Source organism: Rhinolophus ferrumequinum, chromosome 16, assembly GCF_004115265.2.
Source record: "Rhinolophus ferrumequinum isolate MPI-CBG mRhiFer1 chromosome 16, mRhiFer1_v1.p, whole genome shotgun sequence".
Classification (NCBI taxonomy): Eukaryota; Metazoa; Chordata; class Mammalia; order Chiroptera; family Rhinolophidae; genus Rhinolophus; species Rhinolophus ferrumequinum.
Window position 1 is genome coordinate 24,585,365 of NC_046299.1, and position 23,221 is coordinate 24,608,585.

The 23,221-nt window shown below is 41.3% G+C and overlaps 1 protein-coding gene across 1 annotated transcript in view; it reads right to left on the reverse strand.

Moving 5' to 3' along the window:
- The window catches only part of ABCC2 (ATP binding cassette subfamily C member 2), a 56,826-nt gene that overhangs the window by 30,252 nt on the left and 3,353 nt on the right, over positions 1 to 23,221 (reverse strand). The window contains exons 3-13 of the mRNA XM_033130367.1: positions 12,987 to 13,112; positions 11,440 to 11,574; positions 11,132 to 11,239; positions 10,678 to 10,733; positions 9,001 to 9,235; positions 8,354 to 8,517; positions 7,359 to 7,536; positions 4,283 to 4,537; positions 3,409 to 3,474; positions 1,290 to 1,427; positions 625 to 771 (exon numbers count right to left, since the gene is read on the reverse strand). Of these exons, the coding sequence (XP_032986258.1) occupies positions 625 to 771; positions 1,290 to 1,427; positions 3,409 to 3,474; positions 4,283 to 4,537; positions 7,359 to 7,536; positions 8,354 to 8,517; positions 9,001 to 9,235; positions 10,678 to 10,733; positions 11,132 to 11,239; positions 11,440 to 11,574; positions 12,987 to 13,112 (1,608 nt within the window). The remainder of the gene's footprint in view (positions 1 to 624; positions 772 to 1,289; positions 1,428 to 3,408; positions 3,475 to 4,282; positions 4,538 to 7,358; positions 7,537 to 8,353; positions 8,518 to 9,000; positions 9,236 to 10,677; positions 10,734 to 11,131; positions 11,240 to 11,439; positions 11,575 to 12,986; positions 13,113 to 23,221) is intronic.

Here is a 23,221-nt window from a genome sequence, read left to right on the forward strand (position 1 = left end):
AACGCAGATGACAGCACTCTGTCATCCCGGCTAGCTCACCAGTCTTCCACCTGCCCTGTGATCTTTCCCCCCCTGAGGTCTGGTACCTGGTCCATCTCAGGGAAAGTGCTCAGTTTTCAGGAGCCAGATACTCCCTGCGGCCCACCCAAGGCCTCTGGAACTCCAAACTCACTTTCTGACAGCTTGAGGCTCCCAAATTGCCTTAGGTTTTTACCACACATGGCTTCAGCAAAGAAAGGATCTTTTCTGTCCCTTGATGCCATCATGCCCTAATGCTATACCAATATAAATCCCCCCGAGAGTCTTGGGGAAATGTGGGGTGAAACCAGGGTGGGACAGGGGCTTAGAAAAGTCCCAGATACCAAAATTAGACATAGATGCTTTCATAAACTTTGTCTTCCTGTGAGCTAGATGAGATTGGTGTGCTCATCCTCGTGTTGTAGTCAGATAACAGGGCTCAGAGAGCTTACTGACATCAAACTGTTGTTCTCCAGAGACCAAACAAACCTCCGTAATTGAAAGTTCACCAGCAGAAGCTAGAAATGGGAGGTGACCGGCCAGTCCTTCTGAAATCTAAGGCTTTTAATCAGAGACAATCAGTTCGCAGCGGACGTTCCTACTTACCTGGAGCATGGAGGATATGACCATAGGGAGCATGCTTAGGGGAAAGCGAAGGATATTGAAGAGGGTGATGGAGGTGAAGGCCTTTTCTGCATCCAAAACATTACGGCTATCCACCAGGACGTAAACTGAAAATGTGACCACAGATACCTGGAAAAGCAAGGTCATGAGCACTTTATTCCTAAAACGGCTCACGCCGCCTTGTACTAAGTCTCAGGAACACAGTTTAGGGATTATCTCAAACTTCTCATGTTACAGATAAGAAAGCTGACCCAGAGAAGGAGGAAAATCTTGCCTGAGACACAAACTCAATTAATTAATGGCATAGCTGGGAGCAGAGCTCGGGTCTCCTGGTTCCTATATCAGTGTTTCTTCTGCTATTGACTCACATGGCCTCCCCAAGAAGACAAGAAGCCCTCCTTGTCGTCCATACAAACCATTCCTGGATACCACATTCATGCCAAACATCCTAGCAACTTGCTCTGGGCTCCCAGACCACCAAATTGTACACAGGGGTGAAACTAGGGTTGGCAGCATGAGGTAGGAGTAAAAGAGAGGAGCAGAGTTCCCTGGATTTGGGGGTCAGGCCTAGATGTTTGGGGCAATCTATCTAGGACAGAGCTTTCTCTTACAGAAGCTGGCCCCGCCCCCTGCCTTGTGTCACTCACCAGGATCGGAGTTAAGTATAAGAGAAACATCATCACGGACTGCATCTGCCCAAACGTGAGCAGGTTTTTTAGCTCTTTCTTCCGAATGTTGTGGACTTGGTTTTTGAATGAAGGTTCCCAAGCAAAATATTTCAGGATCTAATAGGATAAAAAAGAACACAACTCACACTGTTACCCCAAAAGGACATCAAGTGCATCTCATCCACCCAGGTTTTAGGATATGCTCCCCCAAATTTGAAGGGGGTGGTGGTGTAGAAATCCAGATTATAAAGTATAATTACAGAAAGGTAGCTTCTTTTTGTTGACAATCTATTACATACAAAACATTTTAAATACATTTTTTGACTTCTTCCCTATTACAATCTAAGTGTGTCCATCTCTCTGAGTTTGCCTGGGACTCAGGATTGCCCAGGACATGAGGCTTTCAGTGTAAACCTGGAAAATTCTGGGCAAACCAGGGAGAGTTAGTCCCCTACTTTTGTAGAATTATTGTGCCCATTTTAACAATAAGGAAACAGGCAGAGGGAGGCTAAGCTTTGGTGCCCAAAGTCACCAAGTTAGCTAGTGGTAGAGTTGAGACTCAAAACCAAGTCTATTCAATTTTGCCACATTAGCAGGAAGGCAGCTCAGAGCTCTGTGTGAAGAAATATCAGGGCATTAAAAGGGGCCTCTGTTTCATTTTCAAGAAGTTTAGGGTAATGTAAAATCAATGAATTCAAAACTCTCTCTCTCTCTCTCTCTCTCTCTCTGTATATATATATATATATATATATATATATACACACATACATACACACACACACACACACACACAAGATCTTATTGGTCACCTTTGGAGGATGAAATGTATTATTTTGAAAACTTTGAAGAAAGCATTTATCCTTCCTATCCTGTACAAATTTTATTTTAAGGTAATCAACTAGTTGATTAAGATAATTCTTCTTCATAGAATTCCAACTATTCAACGACAAAGGAATGATAGCACTAAAATATCACCCCTTCATAACTCCTAATGAAATAATAGATCAAGGCCATGATCAGCAGTGGTTGCTAAAACTTTTACGACAGTGGTTTCTCAATCTTACCTGCATGTTAGAATCACTTAGGGAGCTTTAAACTATAATATATGCCTGGGCCTCACCCCTAGAAAGTCTAATGTAATTGGTCTGAATTAGGGTTCAAGCCTTAGTGGATTTTACAAACATCCCAGGGGATCGAAACATGCTGCGAAGGCCACAAATCACTGTTCTAGGTGAAAGAAGGGCAGGAAACTTAATAAGGGGTGAATCGGTCTGACAAAGCCTGTACCCCGGCACATGCATCGTTACTGTAACATCCTTACTCTCCTACCCCCACCCCACCCTCAAAAAAAAAAATCCTAAATCTAATCAAGTTTTAGATCTACCTACCAATTTACAAGAAATACAGGAAAGAAGACAACCTGGTTTCTCCAATATGACCAAAATAAAAACGCGGAGGGCAGGTACTACTATAGATTAAAAGCATTATTAACTAAGTGCCATGTGTGGATATTTTTTGAATCCTTATTCAAACTAACGAACGGTTTTTTTAAAAAGAGAGAGATGAAGGGGGCAATTGGGAAAATTTAACGGTACCAAAGAATGATTGTTAATTTTTTTAGGTGTGATAATGGTATCTTTAAAACCAAAGTCTTTCTTTTAGAAATATATACAAGGTATTTACTAATGAAATGACAAGATAACTTGAGATTCTCTTTCAAATGATCTAGAAGGGCGTCAAGTGCAGATTGGAAGGGTAGAGATGAAACTAGTTAGGTTGCGCTGATAACTACTAGAGCTGGGCAATATCCATGGGCGTTCATTATATCATTCTGTTTACTTTTGTGCACATTCGACAATTTATAAGGTAACATAAAAACAAAAGAAACCATTTAAGGTAAATAAATACAAACCCAAGTTTAAAAGAGGGCCTGAGAGGGGTAGTAGGAGGAGATTTGTGGGTAGATGAATCGGGAGTCATGTGACACCTATGGAGCTCCTAGAAGCAGGAGCTTCCCCCAGGGTTCATTAAGGCCAAGTGCCCTTAATGACTGCTGCTGTCATTGCACCCAGAGGGCCACCTACCCCTGGCTTCTCACCTTGATCCCACTGAGAATCTCATTCATGATCTTTAAACGTTTGTCTTTATTCTTCATATTTTTGACCTGCAAGGAAAAAGTAAAAACAAAACACACTTCCATGTGAGAGTGTCCAGATTTGCCGCACACGTTAGGTCTCGGTGACATTTTTGGCTGTCACTTGGTAAGAACTTGAGGTGCCCAGTGATGGGATGGGTCTCTCCCACTCCCCTCTTTGCTCACTCTGTCTCTGCCACACCACCTTCTTTCTGATTCTTGAAAGTGCCAAGCTCATTTTTGCCGCCAGCCTGGTCCTAACTGTGCTTTTTTGGGGATTGTTTTTCCCAAGGCTTACTCTTTCTTGGTCGGGCTTGCGTTGTGCAGAGCCCAGCTGAAACGTCCCCTCCCCACAGAGGCCTCTCCTGACCCCATAATCTAAAACAGCCACCTGGTCAACTCAGTATCACATCACCATTGAATTCTCTGCGTAGCAGGGTTGATTGCCAGGACTCAGGCTTAGTTGGAGTCCCTCGGGTGACTGCTGTGTGTGGTGGGTTTGTGTTGCTATGATGGGGAAACAGGGCCAATAATCACTGTTCTAAGAACAGCCCCGTGGAGCAGGGTGGTAGAGGTATATGCAGGGTCCCCGAGCAGCTGTTCTCTCTGCAATCAGGCTCTTCCCTCTGACATGAATGGAGATACAGTATATAAACCCAACGAGTGGTCAGAAGATGAAAAGAGAAGATAAAGAAAGCCAAGTTCATCTGGAATGCTGGAAAGTCTTCCAGCAGCTTTGCCTTAGCCACACTCCCACCAAGAGTTAGAATAAAATAAGCGAAAGACTTTAGACTTTGAAGAAAGTCTATATGTCCCCAGGGTGACTCTGTTTTTTTACCTGAATTTTCCTATTCTTGGTGGCGATTATGCCATTTACTGGAATGAGGAGCAACATCAGCCCAACACCCGCTAACACCGAGGGTCCCAACTCTCTCCATAGGAAGAAGATGGATAAGGAGATCTGTAGAACATTTGACCACAGCAGGTGGATGAAGTTGGTCACGTCCATGAGCTTCTGGGCATCCACAGACATCAGGTTCACTGTTTCGCCCACGGTGTACTGCTTCCGGGCCCGGTTGGACAGGATCAGCGACTAAAGACAAAGATCGGGATTGGGAACCATGGACAAGGCCAAGGGTACTGGGGAGTACAAGGGGAAACTCAGGGAGTGAGAACACAGCAGAAGGGTGGGCTCCATATGGACACAATGTTTTCAAGGGGCTGTGTCTTCCTGCCTCCAAGTGTTGCTAACAGTGTTCTCTCATTCTTGACCACTCTTTCCTGCTATTCCCACCTTCTCCAACCCCACGCCCCACCTCCACTTCTTTGTTCACAAAATTCCTATTTATCTTTTAGTGTCAGCTTAGGAGGAACTTCTCCAGAGACTTGCCTGACTTTCAAGCTTGGGTTGGATAGCCCTCCTGTGTCCTGGGCTTACCTCTGTCATTACATATATCACATCGAGCTGTAATTGTTTTCTTTTTCTATTTCTCCACCAGATGTAAACTCTGTGAGGACAAGGGCTACATTCATTCATTTCACTACTGTATCACAGGGTACACAGTAGGGAACCAAATACTGAAAGATGGAACAAACGGAGGGATGAAGAAAGGAAGTGTGTACTGATTCTGGCCTTGCAGACTTTTGACGTGGCCATGTTATCGGGAGCCATACTTTTATGAGAAGTTTGCAACCGCTCCCAAGCAGGACAGAGATCTTAGAATGGAGAAGAAAGCAGCAGAGTTCACACATTTGAAGCAAAATAACTTATGTCAGGAATTTGCAGGCAATGTCTAGATATTTAAATCTCATAGTATGAGCCTCCTGTTCTCATGTTAAAGAGATCAAAAGGCTGCTCAACAATGCCTGGCACAAATGCACCCAGCTAAGGGATTTGGGTTGGGATGGGACTAAAACCAGTTTGCACAATGCTCACCAAACCGCCGCTGGTGGGCTGCACCTTCTGGGAGGAAGGAGAGCCTCCTTCTAATTGCCACAAAGATGGTATATGGACTACGAGTGGCCCTAGATTTTTACCTCAGTACTTCTCCTAGAAGCTCTACTGTTATTTTAATCCATGAATACATTTTTCTTTGGCACATACAGGGATTTTTGGTTGTCCAGTAAAAAGGGGGAAATTTCTTAAAATGTTAGGCCACCAAGGTTCTAGAGAAATCAGCCCATTTCTAAGCCTCCCCTTTGGTAGGGAAAAAAACCCAAAAAACATCTTCAAGGTAATCACCATAGTTTTCTTTTCTCATTAAATCTCAATAAAGTGAAAAAGTTATTGATTTAGTCCCAATAGCCCTTGTCTGGGGGCAGGTCTTGGCTCTGTGATTGTAGGCATTGAAATGATCTAAGCCTTACTTCTCTGTAAGATAGGGATAATGCAATTACCTCACAGGACTACGGGTTGATAATGGATATGAAAAATGTTTCACAACATTTCATAAATGAAGCATTATCTAAACATAGACAATTTAGAGAATTTAAAATTAGTCAGTTTTAAATTCGATTTTAGTAGCAATATTTATTTGAATGAAGGTGTCTTACAGGCTCTATTTTATAATTTCCTTATGTATTGTAACCACTGCATAACCTGGAATATATATTAAGAATCAAAACAGTGGGAGTGAATCATCACAATTGTAAAAGTGTGCATTCATAGAAATGGCTGAGACAGCCTGGTTAGTGACCTCATATCCTGCAAACCAGCAGAAATCCAATCTCTCCAGAAGGAAAAAGGTGATTAAAAAATTAATTTGGGGGAAGATAAATTCTAGAATGAGTTTCTGGAAGTTCAAAGGCTTGTGACCTAAAGATCTTTGGGTTACTTGTCTGGGTCTCTTGACGAATCAATATCTATTCAGGGAGGACAAAGACACATTGGCGTTTTAAGAAAGGAAAGCAAAGGAGAAAACCAGGAACTGTAATAGAGAAATCGCTGTGATGGAACTCTCTAGTGGTAAAAGAAAAAGAGGAAGAAGGGGCAACTATTTGATGTTTTCACCTATGAAAAGTCCTACCCCTCATGTGTGAATTTTCTCCTCAGGTTTATAGTCACTGATTGTAACTGTTTTATTTTCATTTCTTCCTTTTTCTTTCTTTTTAAATTGAGATATCACTGACTCTATTTTCTTTCTTAAGGGACAACATGAGACTTCATCTTGGTATCTAGGATATAAGGAAAATACAATTGCCTTGAGAAAGTTGCACGTTACAAGCAGTATATCAAAGGGAAGAAGAGCAACATCACCTCAAGGAGATGGAAAAGCTCGCAAGTCTGCAGAACTCAGTAAGCAGAGTGAATGTATTTATAAACTGAGCAAACGAGTCAGGCAGAGGAGGGCTTGGTCAGCCACAAAAGATTTAGAAAAAGAAGTTGCTGGCATAAGTGGGTCCCTGAGGCAACCCAAGGCTCAGCAGGGGAGATTGGAGGCCTGGCAACTAGGGCATTCCAGTCTATGGCAAAATTATAATTTGACATGGACGCACCAGGTCTTATGAGTGCAGTTTCATGAAGTACTGGGTTTAAATGTAAATGTTGGTAGTTTTAAGAGTCTGCCCCTGGCCAGCTTGTTCTTACTTTATGTTTTTTTCCAAGGTGTTTCCACCTTGTCTAGGGAGGTAGGAAAAGAGAGACAGATATGCAAGCCTTCAAGGTGGAGAGGCAGATCCTGGGCCGAGAACAGCTTGCCACCTTTTCTCTGGAGTGCATCCCCCACACCCTATGTCTACGTACACACTTTTCATATTTTCATTTTCAAAGGAACATCGAAAGAAGGCTATATGGTTAATCAAAATCAAATGCTGAGGTCATTTATCATTTCTATCAAATTTTCCTCAATCTTGGAATAAATGCCCACGTTTACTAAGGCAATTTTCTTTGGTGATGCCTGACAAATGTCACTTACCTTTTTATATACAGAAGCCATGATGGTCGTCCGTACATTTATACCCAGCATGAAGCACAGTTGAAAGTAATACTGAAGGCAAAGAGACTGGATGAGGGCCACGATGAATAAGAGGATTGAATAGAGATATCCAGTCCACAGATAGGTGTCAGGGTCATTTGCGAAGGAGATCAGCAATCTGCCAGAGCAAAGAAGTAATGCCTATCAAGCCTCTGCCTCCTCACCGTCCTTGCATAGCCAGCTACTCCACCCTACCTCGTAGGTAAAAAAAGTAGCCAGAATTCCAATGCTCTTGGAAGACTGAGAGCCACAGTCATGCCAGCCCTCTTGTTTTGGCTCGGAGATGAGCAACAAGAGCCTAGAATGAATGACCCATGGCTGTGAGAAGGGATAATGAATGTTCCACGGAGCTGCCACTGCAATGCTTTGTCCCTGTCTCCCCGCAACCCCTGGTAAAAGAGGCTGTGTGGGACAAAGCGACTCGTTCCCAGACAAGGCAAGCCTGGAAAGGAATTTGGACACGTATGCAGCATGAGTTAGAAGGGCTTCCCTTGGAGAATAGTTCATTCTATAGATCCCAGGGGCATGCAAACTCTTGTCATGATTAACGAGAACCTTCCATTGAAGGCGGTGACTGCGAAATGATGAGGTCACAGACACGAGGTACCAGGCTCCCCTGGGGCATGCTGCCCCTCTCTTGGGTGTGGCTCAGCCCACAGCAGTTCTGTTTAACACACAGAGCCCCTAACGAGTACCTGGCTTCCTGTGGTGGTGGGGGGATGGGCAACGTGGCAAAGAGGGTGGCTAAAGTACACATCATCTTAGGTTTTGAAAGCTGCCTTGCCCTTTTCATGAATACAACGCTGCGAGGTGGAAGAAAATTATGAGCATTTAAAAAATGGGAATTTAATAATAAGCTCCTGCCTGCACCTACAAGGGGCCAAAAGGAGAGTGGCCGAGAAGGTCCAGAGGCAAGCCCAGACTCGGGGACTCACTTGAGCAGCTGAGGATTCAGAAACATGAGGATGTCATGCACTAGCTTCAGTAGGAACGACTTCAGGAGTATGAAGTAGAAGGTTTTGAAGAGAGTCTTGACCAACCAGGACTTGGGAAAGTCTTCTGTAGTCCCAGACTTCTCTTTTTTCTTTTTAGCTTCCTCCTAGGCATGAAACCAAACAACAACGGAGTCCACAGAGCTGTGGATGTAAGACTTTGTCCTGCACCGAACAGCTCCAGGGTGTTAAGCCCCTGAGCCCAGTTGCCTGTTTTGTACAGGATTTGGTGACACACAGCAGCTCTCAATAAATATTTTCAAGTGAAAAAGTAAATGAATTAACTGCTAATGCTAAATCCCACTAAGGTACAAATTCTAGTCATGCTAAGGTATTATTTTATCTTTCTATTTTTAAAAGCATTTTATTATAGAAAATTTCAAATATACCCCAAAGGAGAGCAAATAGTACATGATACCCCCCTGAATCCATCACTAAGGTATCAGTATTCTGACTCCTACTAATAATATGAAATGCACTGCAAAGTATAAAGTGGTGTAAAAAATGTGAGCACAAAAATCCCCAGGACACTGATGTCCTCTTGCCTGAGACGTACAGCACATTCACACAGACCCTCACGGGAAAGTTACCAGGACAAGGACATCTTGGCTTTGACTCTGGTTCTTGGTCAGGCCATCCAGCCTGGCTCCCGAGCTCCGCTGGGAGTTCTTCTGCTGCCTTCTCTGGAATGCCCGCCTGGCCTTGGGCAGCTCTCTTGCCATGCACGTTTCAAATCTGCTGACCAGTGTTGTGGTTTTAATCTCGTCATCAACATCCCAGACATCTTCGAGGGTCAGAGGTTGCTTGTAGCCTTTCAGAATAATGCTGAAACAAGAGTGACCCACAAGCTGAGACCCCACAGGCTGGGTCACAGGCTGTCTCCCTGATGCCTCTATCAAAACCTGCCTCCCAGTTCCGGGATGGAGGGACAGAAGAATGGGACTTCTCCCTTGCCCCACCAGCCCATCTCCTGACCCTTTGAACTTGACAGAGTGGGGAGAGCAGGAAAGGGATCGGGTGGGGGTGACAGAAAGTGATAGAAGAAAAGAGAAAGGGAAGAGACGGGGCACTACTGAATCAAGAGCCAAAAGAGCATCACTGCCCCTGCTCCTTCCTCCTCAAACACTGGCTGGCTCTCTGCTGTTCCATCATCTCCTTGAGGCTGCCTCCATACTTTCTCTCTTAGGGCTCCTCAACCTCAGGTTTGAGAATATGGATGGAAAATAAATCACATCTTTATTTTTAATAGCTTCTAATTGATATTTAGCCTTTCCTTCTAATATGAGTGTACGCAACCAGCCAGAGTTGTAAAAAGGAGTAACTGTACTTTTGTCACTAGGAGAAATCACAGATGTTTTCATGGCTCTTTTAAACTCATTACTACTTTGTATGGTCATTATTAGACCCATCACTAGGTCTTGTTATTTAATGCATTAATAAAGAAGCACTTGTATTACTGTAGCACTCATTTGGGTTTTTTATTTACTTATTTTTATTTTTTTAACTTTTTTTTTAACTAGTTTCAGGTGTCATTTGGGTTTTTTAAAAAATAATTTAGGGGGTGGGAGATGAGGGTAAGGGGGATCAAATACATGGTGATGGAAGGGGAACTGACTCTGGGTGGTGAACACACAGTGTAATTTATGGATGATGTGATACAGAATTGCACACCTGAAATCTATGTAATTTTACTAACAATTGTCACCCCAATAAATTTAAAAAATAAAATTAAAAAAAAATAATAAAAAAAAATAATTTAGGTAATTATATTTCAGTGTATTTGTTTTCGTTTACAATCCTATGTCTTTTATTTTATGCATTTAAAACATTATTTGAGAAGGGATTCATGGGTGTTACCAGCCAACAGGGTCCATGGAACTACAAAGGACAAGAACGTCTGCTCCAGCTCTTCTGGAAGCCCAGGCCAGCTATTTCATCCCTTACCTTCCAAGCCTGTGCCACACTGCCTGCCCCCACATTTCCCCTTTCCAGCCCTACTCTCTCCTTTTCTTACTGTCCTACCTTATCTCCATGGAACCCCCAGACTACCAAAAGCAAATCTTCCTCCATCTTCTCCTCAGCCTCCCAATCTGCCTGGTGAAGGAACTAAACTACATTGATCTGTAAGCTTTAACATTCTCTGACTCTGACTAAACAGAGGAGAAATGGAGGCCACAGGAGGCAATTTTAAAAATTAAGATTTCTACCACTTTCAGAAGAGTAAGGGGGTAGAGATAGAGACGACCCTTTCTTCAGGCATTTCCTACCTGTCATACCAACAAAAGGTAATGCGACTCAGAAATGAAGCCGTGAGTGATGGATTCTGCAAGACAGGCAAAAAATTAGAAAGTAAATCAATTGGAAATAGGAACTCTATGGGCTCTAAAATCGGAAATGGATATAATGTTGTGCTGGAAACTAGATATGATACAGAAGTCAACATATGTGTTTATTTAGCGACTGTAAGGTCACCGTAGAATGATAATCAGAAATTCTGGCAGAGAGGTACGAATTAAATGTCTATGTTAAAGATTGGCTGGTCAATGTAAAAATCAATATTTTTATACTTGAGGCACCTTCTGTTTTCTTATGTCATAAAATGGTCTATACTATTGTATTCTGGGCTTAGGGGATCTCCATGAGACCTAGACAGCTCAAAGTTACATTTGTCAAGGTGCCATTCAATTAAATAACCTATGAGGTGTATATTTAGAGTCTCACATTTGATGAATCATCTTTTTCGGAAAATGCTGAAAGGATCAAGATCAGGATTTGGAATGCATAGCAGATGAAGAACAGGCAGGAGTAGGCCAGATTGTAATTGCTGCCCTACGGGAAAAACAAAAACAAAAACAAAAACACGAGAAAATGAGCCTTTTATCCAAATTAAGTCTAAACTTGTGATTAAAGCCTATATCAAATCCCCTAAATACAGTTCTATCCGGAGCTCACCTTATTTTATGCCATTGGCTCTGACTTAGAAGTTGCCTGACAGTTTTTCCTCATGTCACCCTCTCTGTCCTCCTTACCTGTAAGAGCATCCGGATCAGAGTTTGAAATTGGAACGTGCCACAGAGTATTGAAAGAATCCAGAACAGGGACAGGAACCAAGAGTCCTTCTGCACACACCATCTCCTGCTGTGCTGGATCACCAAAACCAGGAGCTAGAGAGAAATTCACATCAAGTTTGGAAAAATACTACCACTAGCCAAGGACAAGAGCTAAAAAGGATGTCAGAAAACAGGAAGAAAGGAGGGCCGAAGGAGGAAATTGTTGTACCTAATCTGGCCAAGCAGAAAGCACACAAATGCCAAACTAGATTTCCTCCCTGACACCATCCAACTTTCTCTTTCAGGGCCTTTGTGCTCTTCCTGGGACCCTTTTCCCCACGCCATCTCTGTTCAACCATACTTGGGTGGGGAGCTAGCCAAGAACGGAGAGGGTCACCATCTGCATTTTAGTGGAGGTACTTTGGGAGCTAGAAAAATCTTTTCAAGACCCAAGGAAATTAGCTTCAGGCACTACCACAGTCAGCTGGGGGAGGCAGATTCTGCTGGATAGGTGCGAGGTGACTGTATCATGATTTTCTAATAATATCAGACTAAGCACTTAATAAAAGCAACTTGCCTTGTCACATTTCACTTGGATATAAGTAGTTAAATGTTAGTTTCCTAAACCCAGTGCTATGCTAGCAAACTAGCATTCTGGAAGAAAAAAACAAAAGCTATGATATGTAGTATTTGCCAATTGCTGTGGTATATGTTCCCCCACTGTGGTAGATTTCAAGTCCCAGCATGTCACCAAACGCAGGAGTGGAAAGATACACACAATGAGTCAGCTCTGTGAGCCAACTACAGCATACCACTGCCTAGCCCCACCCCAAACAACGATGCCTGCAGGGACCAGGCAGACCATGGTACTGAGTGAAATGAGTGTGGGGTCAGTACTGAGCGCATGCCTGCTGTAATGGGGGCAGGAAACGGCTACTCAAGCCTAGCTGACCGTTGCCCTGTGGGAAGGCAGGCCCATACTTGCCCGACATTCTGATTTTTTAAGAAAGACTGGAAACCCAACTAAAAATGAGGCATCTTCCTGTTTTAAAATGATGGCATCTACTTCGCTGGATAGCATCCCCGTCAAAAAACACATGCTTACAGAAGAAACATCTGTCATCAAGTTTATATGAACAACTCTGGACTCAGTGATCTATTGATTAGAGTCTACAATCAATCAATTTAAAACTAATATTTATAGCATTTAAGAAAATTCTTTTATATTAAGAAACTTGAATTTCATGTATGATCTTTACGTAGCAAGATATGAAGGCCTAAGATACATATCTTAGTCATTAGCGCTACTATTTACCCTAGGGAGAATGCTCTATAAACTAGTGTTCAAAAGAAGATGAAAAGCTAAAATTTGTCTCACCCCCATCATAATCAACCTTTGTCTCATCGTAGGTCCTTGAAAAAGGTAGATGAAATTAGATTTAATTTCATTCTAGAAAAGTAAATTTCAGCTAGATGACTATGAGCAGAGAGAAGATAAACAGGGCAGAAGTGGTGATGGGCCTTACCCATGTGGCCAGGTAGAGGCTTGGATTGGTATATCGAATGGCGGGGACTGTGGTTTGTCCAGAGTCTTCTGCGAGTACCAGGGCCAGCTCTATGGCTGCTAGAATGAGAAGAAACCCAACAAGCACCTGAGAAAGGAAAAAGACCACAGTTAGGAGGATATAATTCTTTAGAATAAAATGGTTTCCAGTAATACATGGTAAAAATGGTATTCAGTGATTCAGATGACACACTCAATACATATTTCAGGCATAAATGGATACATGCAGTTCAAACAATGGGATGCAGTTCAACGTATGCTGTGTTTCTGAGGAATGTTGAGTGCGATGGTTTTAAAATGTGCCCTTTAATATGCTTCCCTTCAAAAACCAGAGCTTAGTTTCCCTTCCCTTCAGTGTGGGCTGGACTTAGTGACATGCTTCTAATGAATAGGATACGGTGGAAGTGACAGTGTGTGCCTTCCAAGACCAGGTCACAGAAAACAACGTGGCTTCCTCCTTGTTCTCTGTCTTAGATCACTCACCGCAGGGAAAGCCACCAGCCCCAGCATGAGGACACTTAAGCAGCTCTGTGGAGAGGTCCCCTTGGTAGGGACTGAGTCTCCTGCCAACAACCACGTGAGTGAGTCATTTTAGACTCAGATCCTCTAGCCACAATCAAAACTCGAGATGACCTTCGTCCCAGCTTATTAACTATAACCTCCTTCATGAGAGATCCTGAAGCAGAACTCAGATAAGCTGCTCCCATATTCCTGACACAGGGAAACTGTGAGATAAAAACCATTTATTTTTAAACCGCTAAGTTTGGGCATAATTTCGTACACAGCAATAGATAACTAATACAATAGATTTAAGAGGGTGATCCCCCACCCTGGTTGGGTTGGTACTATCACCTTTCTTTGGTCATTAGACCCAGACTTTCCCCCCTAAAACCTTTGAAGTTAATATTGCAAATGATTGCAGTTATGTCATCCTAAGACGACTCCAAGCCAAACAACATTTGTCGTATGAGCACACGAGATATGATACATATTGTATTGTTCTAAAGTACCACCCCTACCCATCAAGGTGGAAAATTACTACTTCTGCTGAGGAGCTCCACTCGTATCTTAGCCCTCGAAATGAAGATCTTTAGTACTATCTTGCCTACCCTCAGCCCTTTCTACTCCCATCTTATCCTTACTCATTCCCATGTCTCATTCATCCAGAATGGCTCAGGCGGAGATACTGGGCCCTTTGTAATGAGAACCAGCCGAGGAAGATGAATGCACCTCTAACTAATAGGACCAGTGCTACTAGTTAGCAAAGCATAGAGTCAAAGACAGGTTAATAAGGGAAATGCGTTTTTCTCAAGTATATAACACACTACACAGTATTGTACTTTCCGCACATGAAACTATGAATCTTTTCTCTTTTTTTGGAGAAAATAATAGCTTTTGAAGTGGTAAGTTATGTTTGCCTTGAGGTAAATTAGGAGATAAAAAAGAATAAGCTGGAGCAAAAGCACCCACCCTTGAGGACGACTAGATAAAGAGAATACCACCCAGCGGACCATTCCCCAGGCCAAGGAAAAGGAGCGGCCTTGCCATGGGCTTACATATATTAAATTCTGTACAAATTGATTAGAAATACACAAAGAAACCCATATTAAAAAGGATCAATGTATGTTATAAAGAACTCCTACAAAGCAATTTATAGAAAACAACAAACTAACCACCAAATGCAAAAAAAAATAGAATACAAATGGTAATTTAAAGAAAAAGAAACACAAAAGACTTCTAAACATATGAAAAGATGTTTAACTTCACTCATATGAGAGTGTAATTTCAAATTACGACATACCACTTTTCACTTAACTGATTAACAAATATCAAAACGTTTGATAATCTAAAGTTGGTGAGACAAAGGAAAAATCTCGATGGAGGGGAATTTATACTATCTATAAAAATTTTGAGTCCACATACCCTTAACCCAGTAATTTCATTTCTAGTTTATCTTGTAGACACACTCATATGTACAAAGCTATTTATTGCAGCATTACTTATGATCGCGGAAGGTTGGAAACCACATAAATTTCTATCATTTAGGCACATAAGTTATGGTACATCCAAATAACAGCGTCTCAAGTAGTCAATAAAAAGAAAGAAGCAGGTCTTTATGTGCTAAATATGGAAGGCTCTCCAAGACGCGGAGAATGTACATAAGACATGAGCATTTGTGAGGAAAAAATATACTTGTATGTAGGTAGGTATTTGTACAAGCATGAGTTGTTTATCTCTGGAACTGGTATTGATGACTGCCAACTCAAACAAGAATGAGTGACTAGAGTATTGTGCACCCTTTTGTACCTTTTAAATTTTGTAACCCTCGGGGTGGCCAGTTGGTTCAATGGTTAGAGCACAGTACTCATAACACCAAGGTCGCCGGTTGGATTCCCACATAGGCCAATGAGTTGTGCCCTCCACAACTAGATTGAAAACAACTTGACTTGGAGCTGAGCTGCACTCCCCACAAGTAGACTGAAAACAATGACTTGACATGGAGCTGATGAGTCCTGGAAAAACACATTGTTCCCCAATACTCCCCAATAAAAAAATTTTTAAAAAATTTTGTAACCCTCTGTAAATTATCTATTCAAAAGATATAAAGTTAAATACACTAAAACCTCCATTTTAAAAAGTGAGCAAGTGATGTCAACAGACAAGTCACAAATTAAGAAATATTCTTAACAAATTTTAAAATAATCAATTGCATTAGTATTTATATATAGAAATGCAAAGTAAAACAATAGGATGACATTTTTGCATATAAAATTAAAGAAAAATATAAGACATAATGCTAGCGAGACTGCAGAGAAATGCACTTTAATGTAGTTTTGGTGATACTATAAATTGTCAAAAAAACTTGCTAGATTATAAAAAGTTTCCAGTATGTGTCAAAAGCTTTAAACTGTTCATATACTTTGATACAGTAATTCTACTTCTAGAAATCTATGCTGAGGAAATAATATGAATTACGGACAAAAATTTATTCACAAGAATGTTAGCTGGAGTCTTGTTTTTAATAGCAAAGAATTTATAAAACCTAAAATATCCCAAAACAGTGGTGGAGGAGTTTTTTGAGCGGAGTTAACATTGTCAGGGTTGTTAAAATAAGTTATGGTATTCTCATGTGATGAATGATTTTGTAGTCATTAAAATCATGTTTAAGAATTATGTTAACACTGAGAAATGCTTTTATATCATCTCAAACAAAAAAAAGTAGACTACGAAATTGCACATACAATAAGTTCAATTATGTTTTAAAAATATTCATAGAAAAAGACAGGAGTTTCCAGTCCAAGATGTCAGGTTTAGTACGATGTTTATCTCCCTTCGTTCCCCATCCCATTGAAATGATGGTACAGTGTCCAAGAAATAAATCCATAATAGCACTGAGAATATGAATGAAGAAGAGTGAACTCAGTAAACCAGATAAGTTTTTTTAATAGAAGACAAAAAAGCAAACGTGTCAATAGTGACAGGTAAAAGCAGAGAAAACCATGGCCCAAAACACACACAAGAAAAAGCAGCAGTGAAAGGGGAGCCTGAGATAGACATTACCTACCGACTGCTGTGCTGGTATCTTCTGTCTGTCCCACCAGATTCACTCTCTACTCCTGTCCTTTCAAGCCTAGAGTGGTAACACTTTGCTGCTAAGCTCCAGGTCCCTTTGTAAATAAAATCTCCTCATATTATCCTGTTTTGCCTCAACTATCTGTTTCCTGTTGGAACTCTGACTGGTAGAGCTGCCTCCTCAAAGCTATTCTTTTCCTCCTAACAGACCCCGATCCCCTTTGTAAAATATCTGCCTTACTCAGCTCAGCCATATGCTTGGGTGGAAGCTATTTCCAATCCTACGAGGTGAATTAAAACCAGTCATGATGGTCCCATTCCCCTGGCCTGTGACACATTAGCCATGGGCATGTGATACAATTCTGATCAAAGAGAAATAGGGGGACAGCTTGTGAGAACTAACTTGTGGGAAGGTTTTCCTCATTGATCAAAGAGATACACAAATCTCGAAGACAAAGAACTATTTACAACTCAAAAATAAAAGGACACAATATCCCAATTAAAACTCGGACAAATTGGGCGGCTGGTCAGCTCAGTTGGTTAGAACATGGTGCGGTGCTCTTAGCAACAAGGTTGCTGGTTCGATCCCCACATGGGCCACTGTGAGCTGCGCCCTCCACAACTAGATTGAAACAACTACTTGACTTGGAGCTGATGGGTCCTGGAAAAACACATTTAAAAATAAATTTAAAAAGTAAAAAAAAAAAAAAGGGCAAAGAGTTTATTCAAATAATACATTTCTCCAAAGAAGGTATACAAATGGCCAAAAGCACATGAAAAGATGCTCAACATCACTAGTCATTAAGGAAATGCAAATCAAAACCACAGTAAGATACCACTTCACACCTACTAGGATAGCTACAATGAAAAAGATGGATGATAACAAGTATTGGTGAGGATGAGTATAGTAGCTCCCCCTTATCCTCACAGGGGGGATATGTTCCAAGACCCCAGTGGATGCCTAAAACTGCAGATAGTACCGAATCCTACATATACTATTTTTTTTTGTATACATACATATACTTTATGGCTTCTCTTTATCATATCTGAACTGCCAGCATCACTACTCTTGCATTTTGGGGCCATTATTAAGTAAAATAAGGGTGACTCTACATAAGCACTGCGATACTGCAACAGTCCGATCTAATAACCCAGGTGGCTACTAAGTGACAAACGGGTGGATAGCATATACAGCGTGGGTACGCTGGACAAATGGAGGATTCACATCCTGGGTGGGTCAGAGCTGGACTCAAGAGATTTCTTCATGCTATTCAGAATGGCACACAATTTAAAACTTATGAATAGTTTACTTCTGGAATTTTCCATTTGGTATTTTCAGACTATGGTTGACCACAGGTAACTGAAACTGTGAAAAGCAAAACCACAGATAAGGGTGTACTATTGTATTAGAAACTCATACATTACTGGCAGAAATATAAAAGGGTGCAGCCACTTTGGAAAACAGTTTGGCAGTTCCTCAAAATATAGAGTTACCATATGACTTAGCAATTCTACTCCTAAGGATACACCCAAAAAAAATGAAAGCCTATGACTGCTCAAAAACTTGTACACAAATGTTCCTAACATCATTATTCAAAGTAGACAAAAAATAGAAACAACCCAAATGTCCATCAACTGGTGAATAAATAAACAAAATACAGTATACCCACAGAATGGTATATTACTTAGCCATAAAAAGGAATGTAATATTGGTACAGGCTACAACATGGATGAACCTTGAAACCATACTGCTAAATGAAAGAAGCCAGATACAAAAGGCCACATATTATCTTTGCATTTATATATAAATTACCCAGACTAGGCATATACAGAGACCAAACACAGACCTGCGATTGCCAGGGGATAAGGGTGGCGGGAATGGGGAATGAGTGTTTAATGGGAACAAGGTTTCCATTTAGTGAGATGAAAAAGTCCTGGCACTAGATAGTGGTGATGGCTGCACAACATTATGAATGTATTTAATGCCACTGAATTGTATGCTTTAAAATGGTTACAATGGTAAATTTTATCTTACATGTACTTTACTACAATAAAAAAAAGCTTTCAATAAAAGGAAGTACTGATTCATGCTACAACAGGCGTAAATCTTGAAAACCTTACACTAAATGAAATAAGTCAGATACTAAAAGCTACATATTGCATAATTCCAAGTATGTAAAATGTCCTGAATAAGCAAAGTCATAGAGATAGAAAGTAGATTAGTAGTTGCCAGGGACTGGGGGAGAGGGGAGAGGGAATACGGTGTTCCTGCTTAATAGGTACAGGATTTCTTCTGGGAGCGATGAAAATATTTTGGAATTAGATAGTGGTGATGGTCACAAAATTAGTGAGTATGCTGAAAACCACTGAATTATACACTTTCAACAGGTGACTCTTATGGTATGTGGGTTATATCACAAGAAAGCTATTTTTTTTTAAGTGATGCGTAAGGGCACCTGCACTCTTTACCTGCCTCTGGATGCTGGCTTGAGGGTGCAATGCCTGGAGCTGCGGCAGCCATCCTGTAGTCATGTGCTAGCTTGGTAACTGACTTGCTACGCCAAGGTTATCAGACGCAGATGATCAGCCACCTGTTGATACTGTTGAGCTGCTACATTAACAAATCCCAGAACTGCACTACCTCTGGACTTCTTATTATATAAGATGTTTATTGTTTAAACCAATAGATGTGACTTGGAGGTGAAAGAGTCTCAACTGATATAAACCTATTATTTGTAGTCAGCCCTGACAGCAAGTAACAATGGGAAACAGGACAGAAATCAGAGTGTTAACTGAAGTTCTGTGTAAGTCCAGACAATGACCCAGGACTCACAGGTAACAGGCAGTCTTCCCACCAAGAAGAGGGCAGCGGCAGAAGCAGACATGTAGTGGAAAAGGGACCTACTCCAGCCACAAGTGCTCAGATTAACAAACAGAACACTAATAACCACCAGAAAGCAGAGAAAAAACAATACTAGCAAAGAAGATAGCCAAGATAATTAAACAAGACAACTGATTCTGGGATGAGACAAACAGAAATGATTGCATGAACAGAAGAGAATTTTAAATTATGTTAAAATTAATGTCCTAAGAGAGATAAGAGAAGTAATAGGTTTCTATTTAAACATTAAGTATATTCAGAAATTAAGAAGAATCCTTAGAAATCAAACCCATGATTGCTAAAATAAAGGCTCTTTAGGACAACCAGAAGAAAAAATTGAGGACATAGTTCAGAACTCTGGGGGAAAGGGAAAAGAAATTTTAAAAAGAGAGAGAGAGAGAGAGAGAGAGAGAGGGAGAGAGAGAGAGAGAGAGAGGTTGAGAGAGAGGTTGAGAAGGAGGATCAATTCAGAGGGTCCAATTCAGAGAAATGGAATTTCAAAATTAGAGGAAAAAATGAAAGGAGTAATATATGAAAATGTCTCAGAGATAAGAAAGACATGAGTTCTTAGGCTGGAAGTGTAGAACCCATCGAATGAAAAAAGATCCATGTAAACAGACTCATGAAATCTCAGGACATCAAGAATAAAGAGGATAAAAGCTTCTAGAGAGGATAACAAGAGATGAGAAAAACCCTAACTTGGTAGCACAGGATGGTGGGGAACAATAGAGTGACATTTTCAGAGTTAAAAAAAAAAGCTGGTTGTTGAAGCTAACATTTCATATCCAGATGAACATTTTTCAGAAAGACTTAGAGACTTTAGTGTTGCTCTTTCTGAAAATTTTATTTGAGGATATTCTCCAGATCCAAGAAATTTGAAGACACTAATCCTCTCATCTTAAAGAGGCATCAAGATGTAGAGTCTATAATTGATGGCAGATTAGTTTTAGGTATAAAGGTAACCAACAAGAGAACTGAAAATAATCACATAAAATCAAAAGACGACTGAGAGAAAGAGCAGGAGAGTAAAAGGAAGCTGGGAGTTGGGTCATGAGCTAAATTCCTTCTTTCAGAGAGGGCAGAAATAGATCTTTTTGGAAACTGATAGATCAAGAAATACACGTTTAAACACATTATTTGAAGATATGGAGATAGCCATCAACATGGGGCCCTGGGCAGTGGGACTGGCAGGTAGGGGGTTGAGGAAGAGACTTTAGCTTTTCTTTCTTTCCTTCTTTCTTTCCTTCTCTCCCTCCCTTCTTTTCTTTCTTTTCTTTTTTAAGATTTTTTTTTTTTATTGGGGGAAGGGGAACAGCACTTGATTGGGGAACAGTGTGTATTTCCAGGACTTTTTTCCAAGTCAAGTTGTCCTTTCAATCTTAGTTGTGGAGGGCGCAGCTCAGCTCCAGGTTCAGCTGAGGTTGCTAGTTGCAGGGGGCGCAGCCCACCATCCCCCGCGGGAGTCGAACCGGCAACCTTGTGGTTGAGAGGATGCGCTCCAACCAACTGAGCCATCTGGGAACTCAGCGGCAGCTCAGCTCAAGGTGCCGTGTTCAATCTTAGTTGCAGAGGGTGCTGCCCACCATCCCTTGTGGGACTCGAGGAACCTTGTGGTTGAGAGCTCACTGGCCCATGTGGGAATCGAACCAGCAGCCTTCGGAGTTAGGAGCATGGAGATCCAACCGCCTGAGCCACTGGGCCAGCCCTCTTTCTTTTCAAAGACCGTGGAAGGAAACATACCAAAATGTTAACAGGAGTATATCAGAGTGATACAATTATCAACGGATTTAATTTTCTTCCCATTTCCTTAGAGTCTCCAAACTTTCTACAATAACCATGCATTATTTTTATAATCAGAAACATACACAAGGTTTTCTTATTTAGGACAAGGGAAATCTTGTGGTTGTTTAATGATTACCAAATCCTTAGTAGTCTTTGCCCTTAACCTCTGATTTATTGGAGGAGCTTCAAGTGCACACAGGACTTTACTAAACTCAACTTCCTAAGGAGATACAATCTCACTGGTATTAAAAAAGAAAAGAGAGTGGTGTGGCCACATTTAATGTCTCCCCGTCTCTGGACGGTCCCCCTTTCCCCAGCACTTTCTGAATGACAGGGCAGTCTGGTTGAATCTTCTACCCATTACAGAGAACGTCTACATCAACCACTTCCCTGGCAGACAAATGTCTAACTTCAATTTCAGTATTTTCAGCGATCATATCCCCCAACAGCCCATTTTCTTGTCGGACAGTTATTTTTATTACAAAGTTCTTCTGTATGTTTAGCCAAAGTCAACTCCCTGAAACACCTTCCACCCACTTACCTGGATCTTGCTCTCTGAAACTTTTCAGAACAAGCGAGGCAATATGGTACACTTCTGCAAACACTTGAAAATGATTCCCACATCTCACTGGCTGAACACCACGCTCATTTTTGCTGCACATCCTGCTGGCACCTCAGCACTTCTAAAACCTCTAGAACCAAATTCCCCTTTTGCTTCCCTGCGACTGATTATGAGCTCATTCATTCATTCATTCATTCATTTTGTAATTCAATTCATTCATTTACCTACTGTGCATCAGGTCCTTTCAGTAAGGCTCACCTTTAAACAAATAAACTTAGAGTTTCTCTCACCAGCTCGGTCAAACAAATTGACTTAATTCAGATGATAAACCCTGCACTAGTGACAAAACAAGAAAAGCAGTGACAACAGTTCAGAAGAGTCGGTGAGGAATAAAGAGTCCAAAGGCAGGTAGAAGACGAAGCAGAGAAATAAAATCAAGTTGAGGAGAAGGTTCTCATAGAGGAAGTGAAGTTTTACTTTATGAGGACTTATACTTCCAACTTTTCCAGAGAAGACACTATTTTGAAATTTTTAAGAGGAAGGCAATCTGTGTCTGTCACTCTCAGGATGGAGGACAAAAAAGTGAAGTATAAATTATAATTAGAGCTCCTGAGACTATGAGAAAAGGTGAATGGATTATTCACTACAGAGAGGGGAAAAAGCTAATACATTGCTTTTCTTTTCTCCATAGAGCTTTGTGTTTATAAAAGTTAAACAAAATGTGATATATCTATACAGTGGACTATAATTCAGCCATAAAACGGAATGAAATACTTATAAATTCTACAACATAGATGAACCTCGAAAACCTTATGCTAAGTGAAAGAAGCCAATCATAAAAGACCACATATTACTATATGATGCCATTCATATGAAATAGAATAGGGAAACTATAGAGACAGAAAGTAGATTAGTGATTGCTTAGAGATAAGAGGGATGGGGAGAAAATGGGGTGTTTTTTTTTTTTTGAGGGAATGAAAATGTTATAGGGGCCGGTCCGGTGACTCAGGTGGTTGGAACTCCATGCTCCTAACTCCGAAGGCTGCCGGTTTGATTCCCACATTGGCCAGTGGGCTCTCAACCACAAGGTTGCCAGTTCAATTCCTCGAGTCCCGCAAGGGATGGTGGGCAGCGCCCCCTGCAACTAAGATTGAACACGGCACCTTGAGCTGAGCTGTCGCTAAGCTCCCGAAAGGCTCAGTTGGTTGGAGCGCGGGCTCTCAACCACAAGGTTGCCAGTTCGATTCCTCGACTCCCACAAGGGATGGTGGGCTGTGCCCCCTGCAACTAGCAACGGCAACTGGACCTGGAGCTGAGCTGCGCCCTCCACAACCGGGACTGAAAGGACAACTTGAAGCTGAACAGCACCCTCCACAACTAAGATTGAAAGGACAACAAC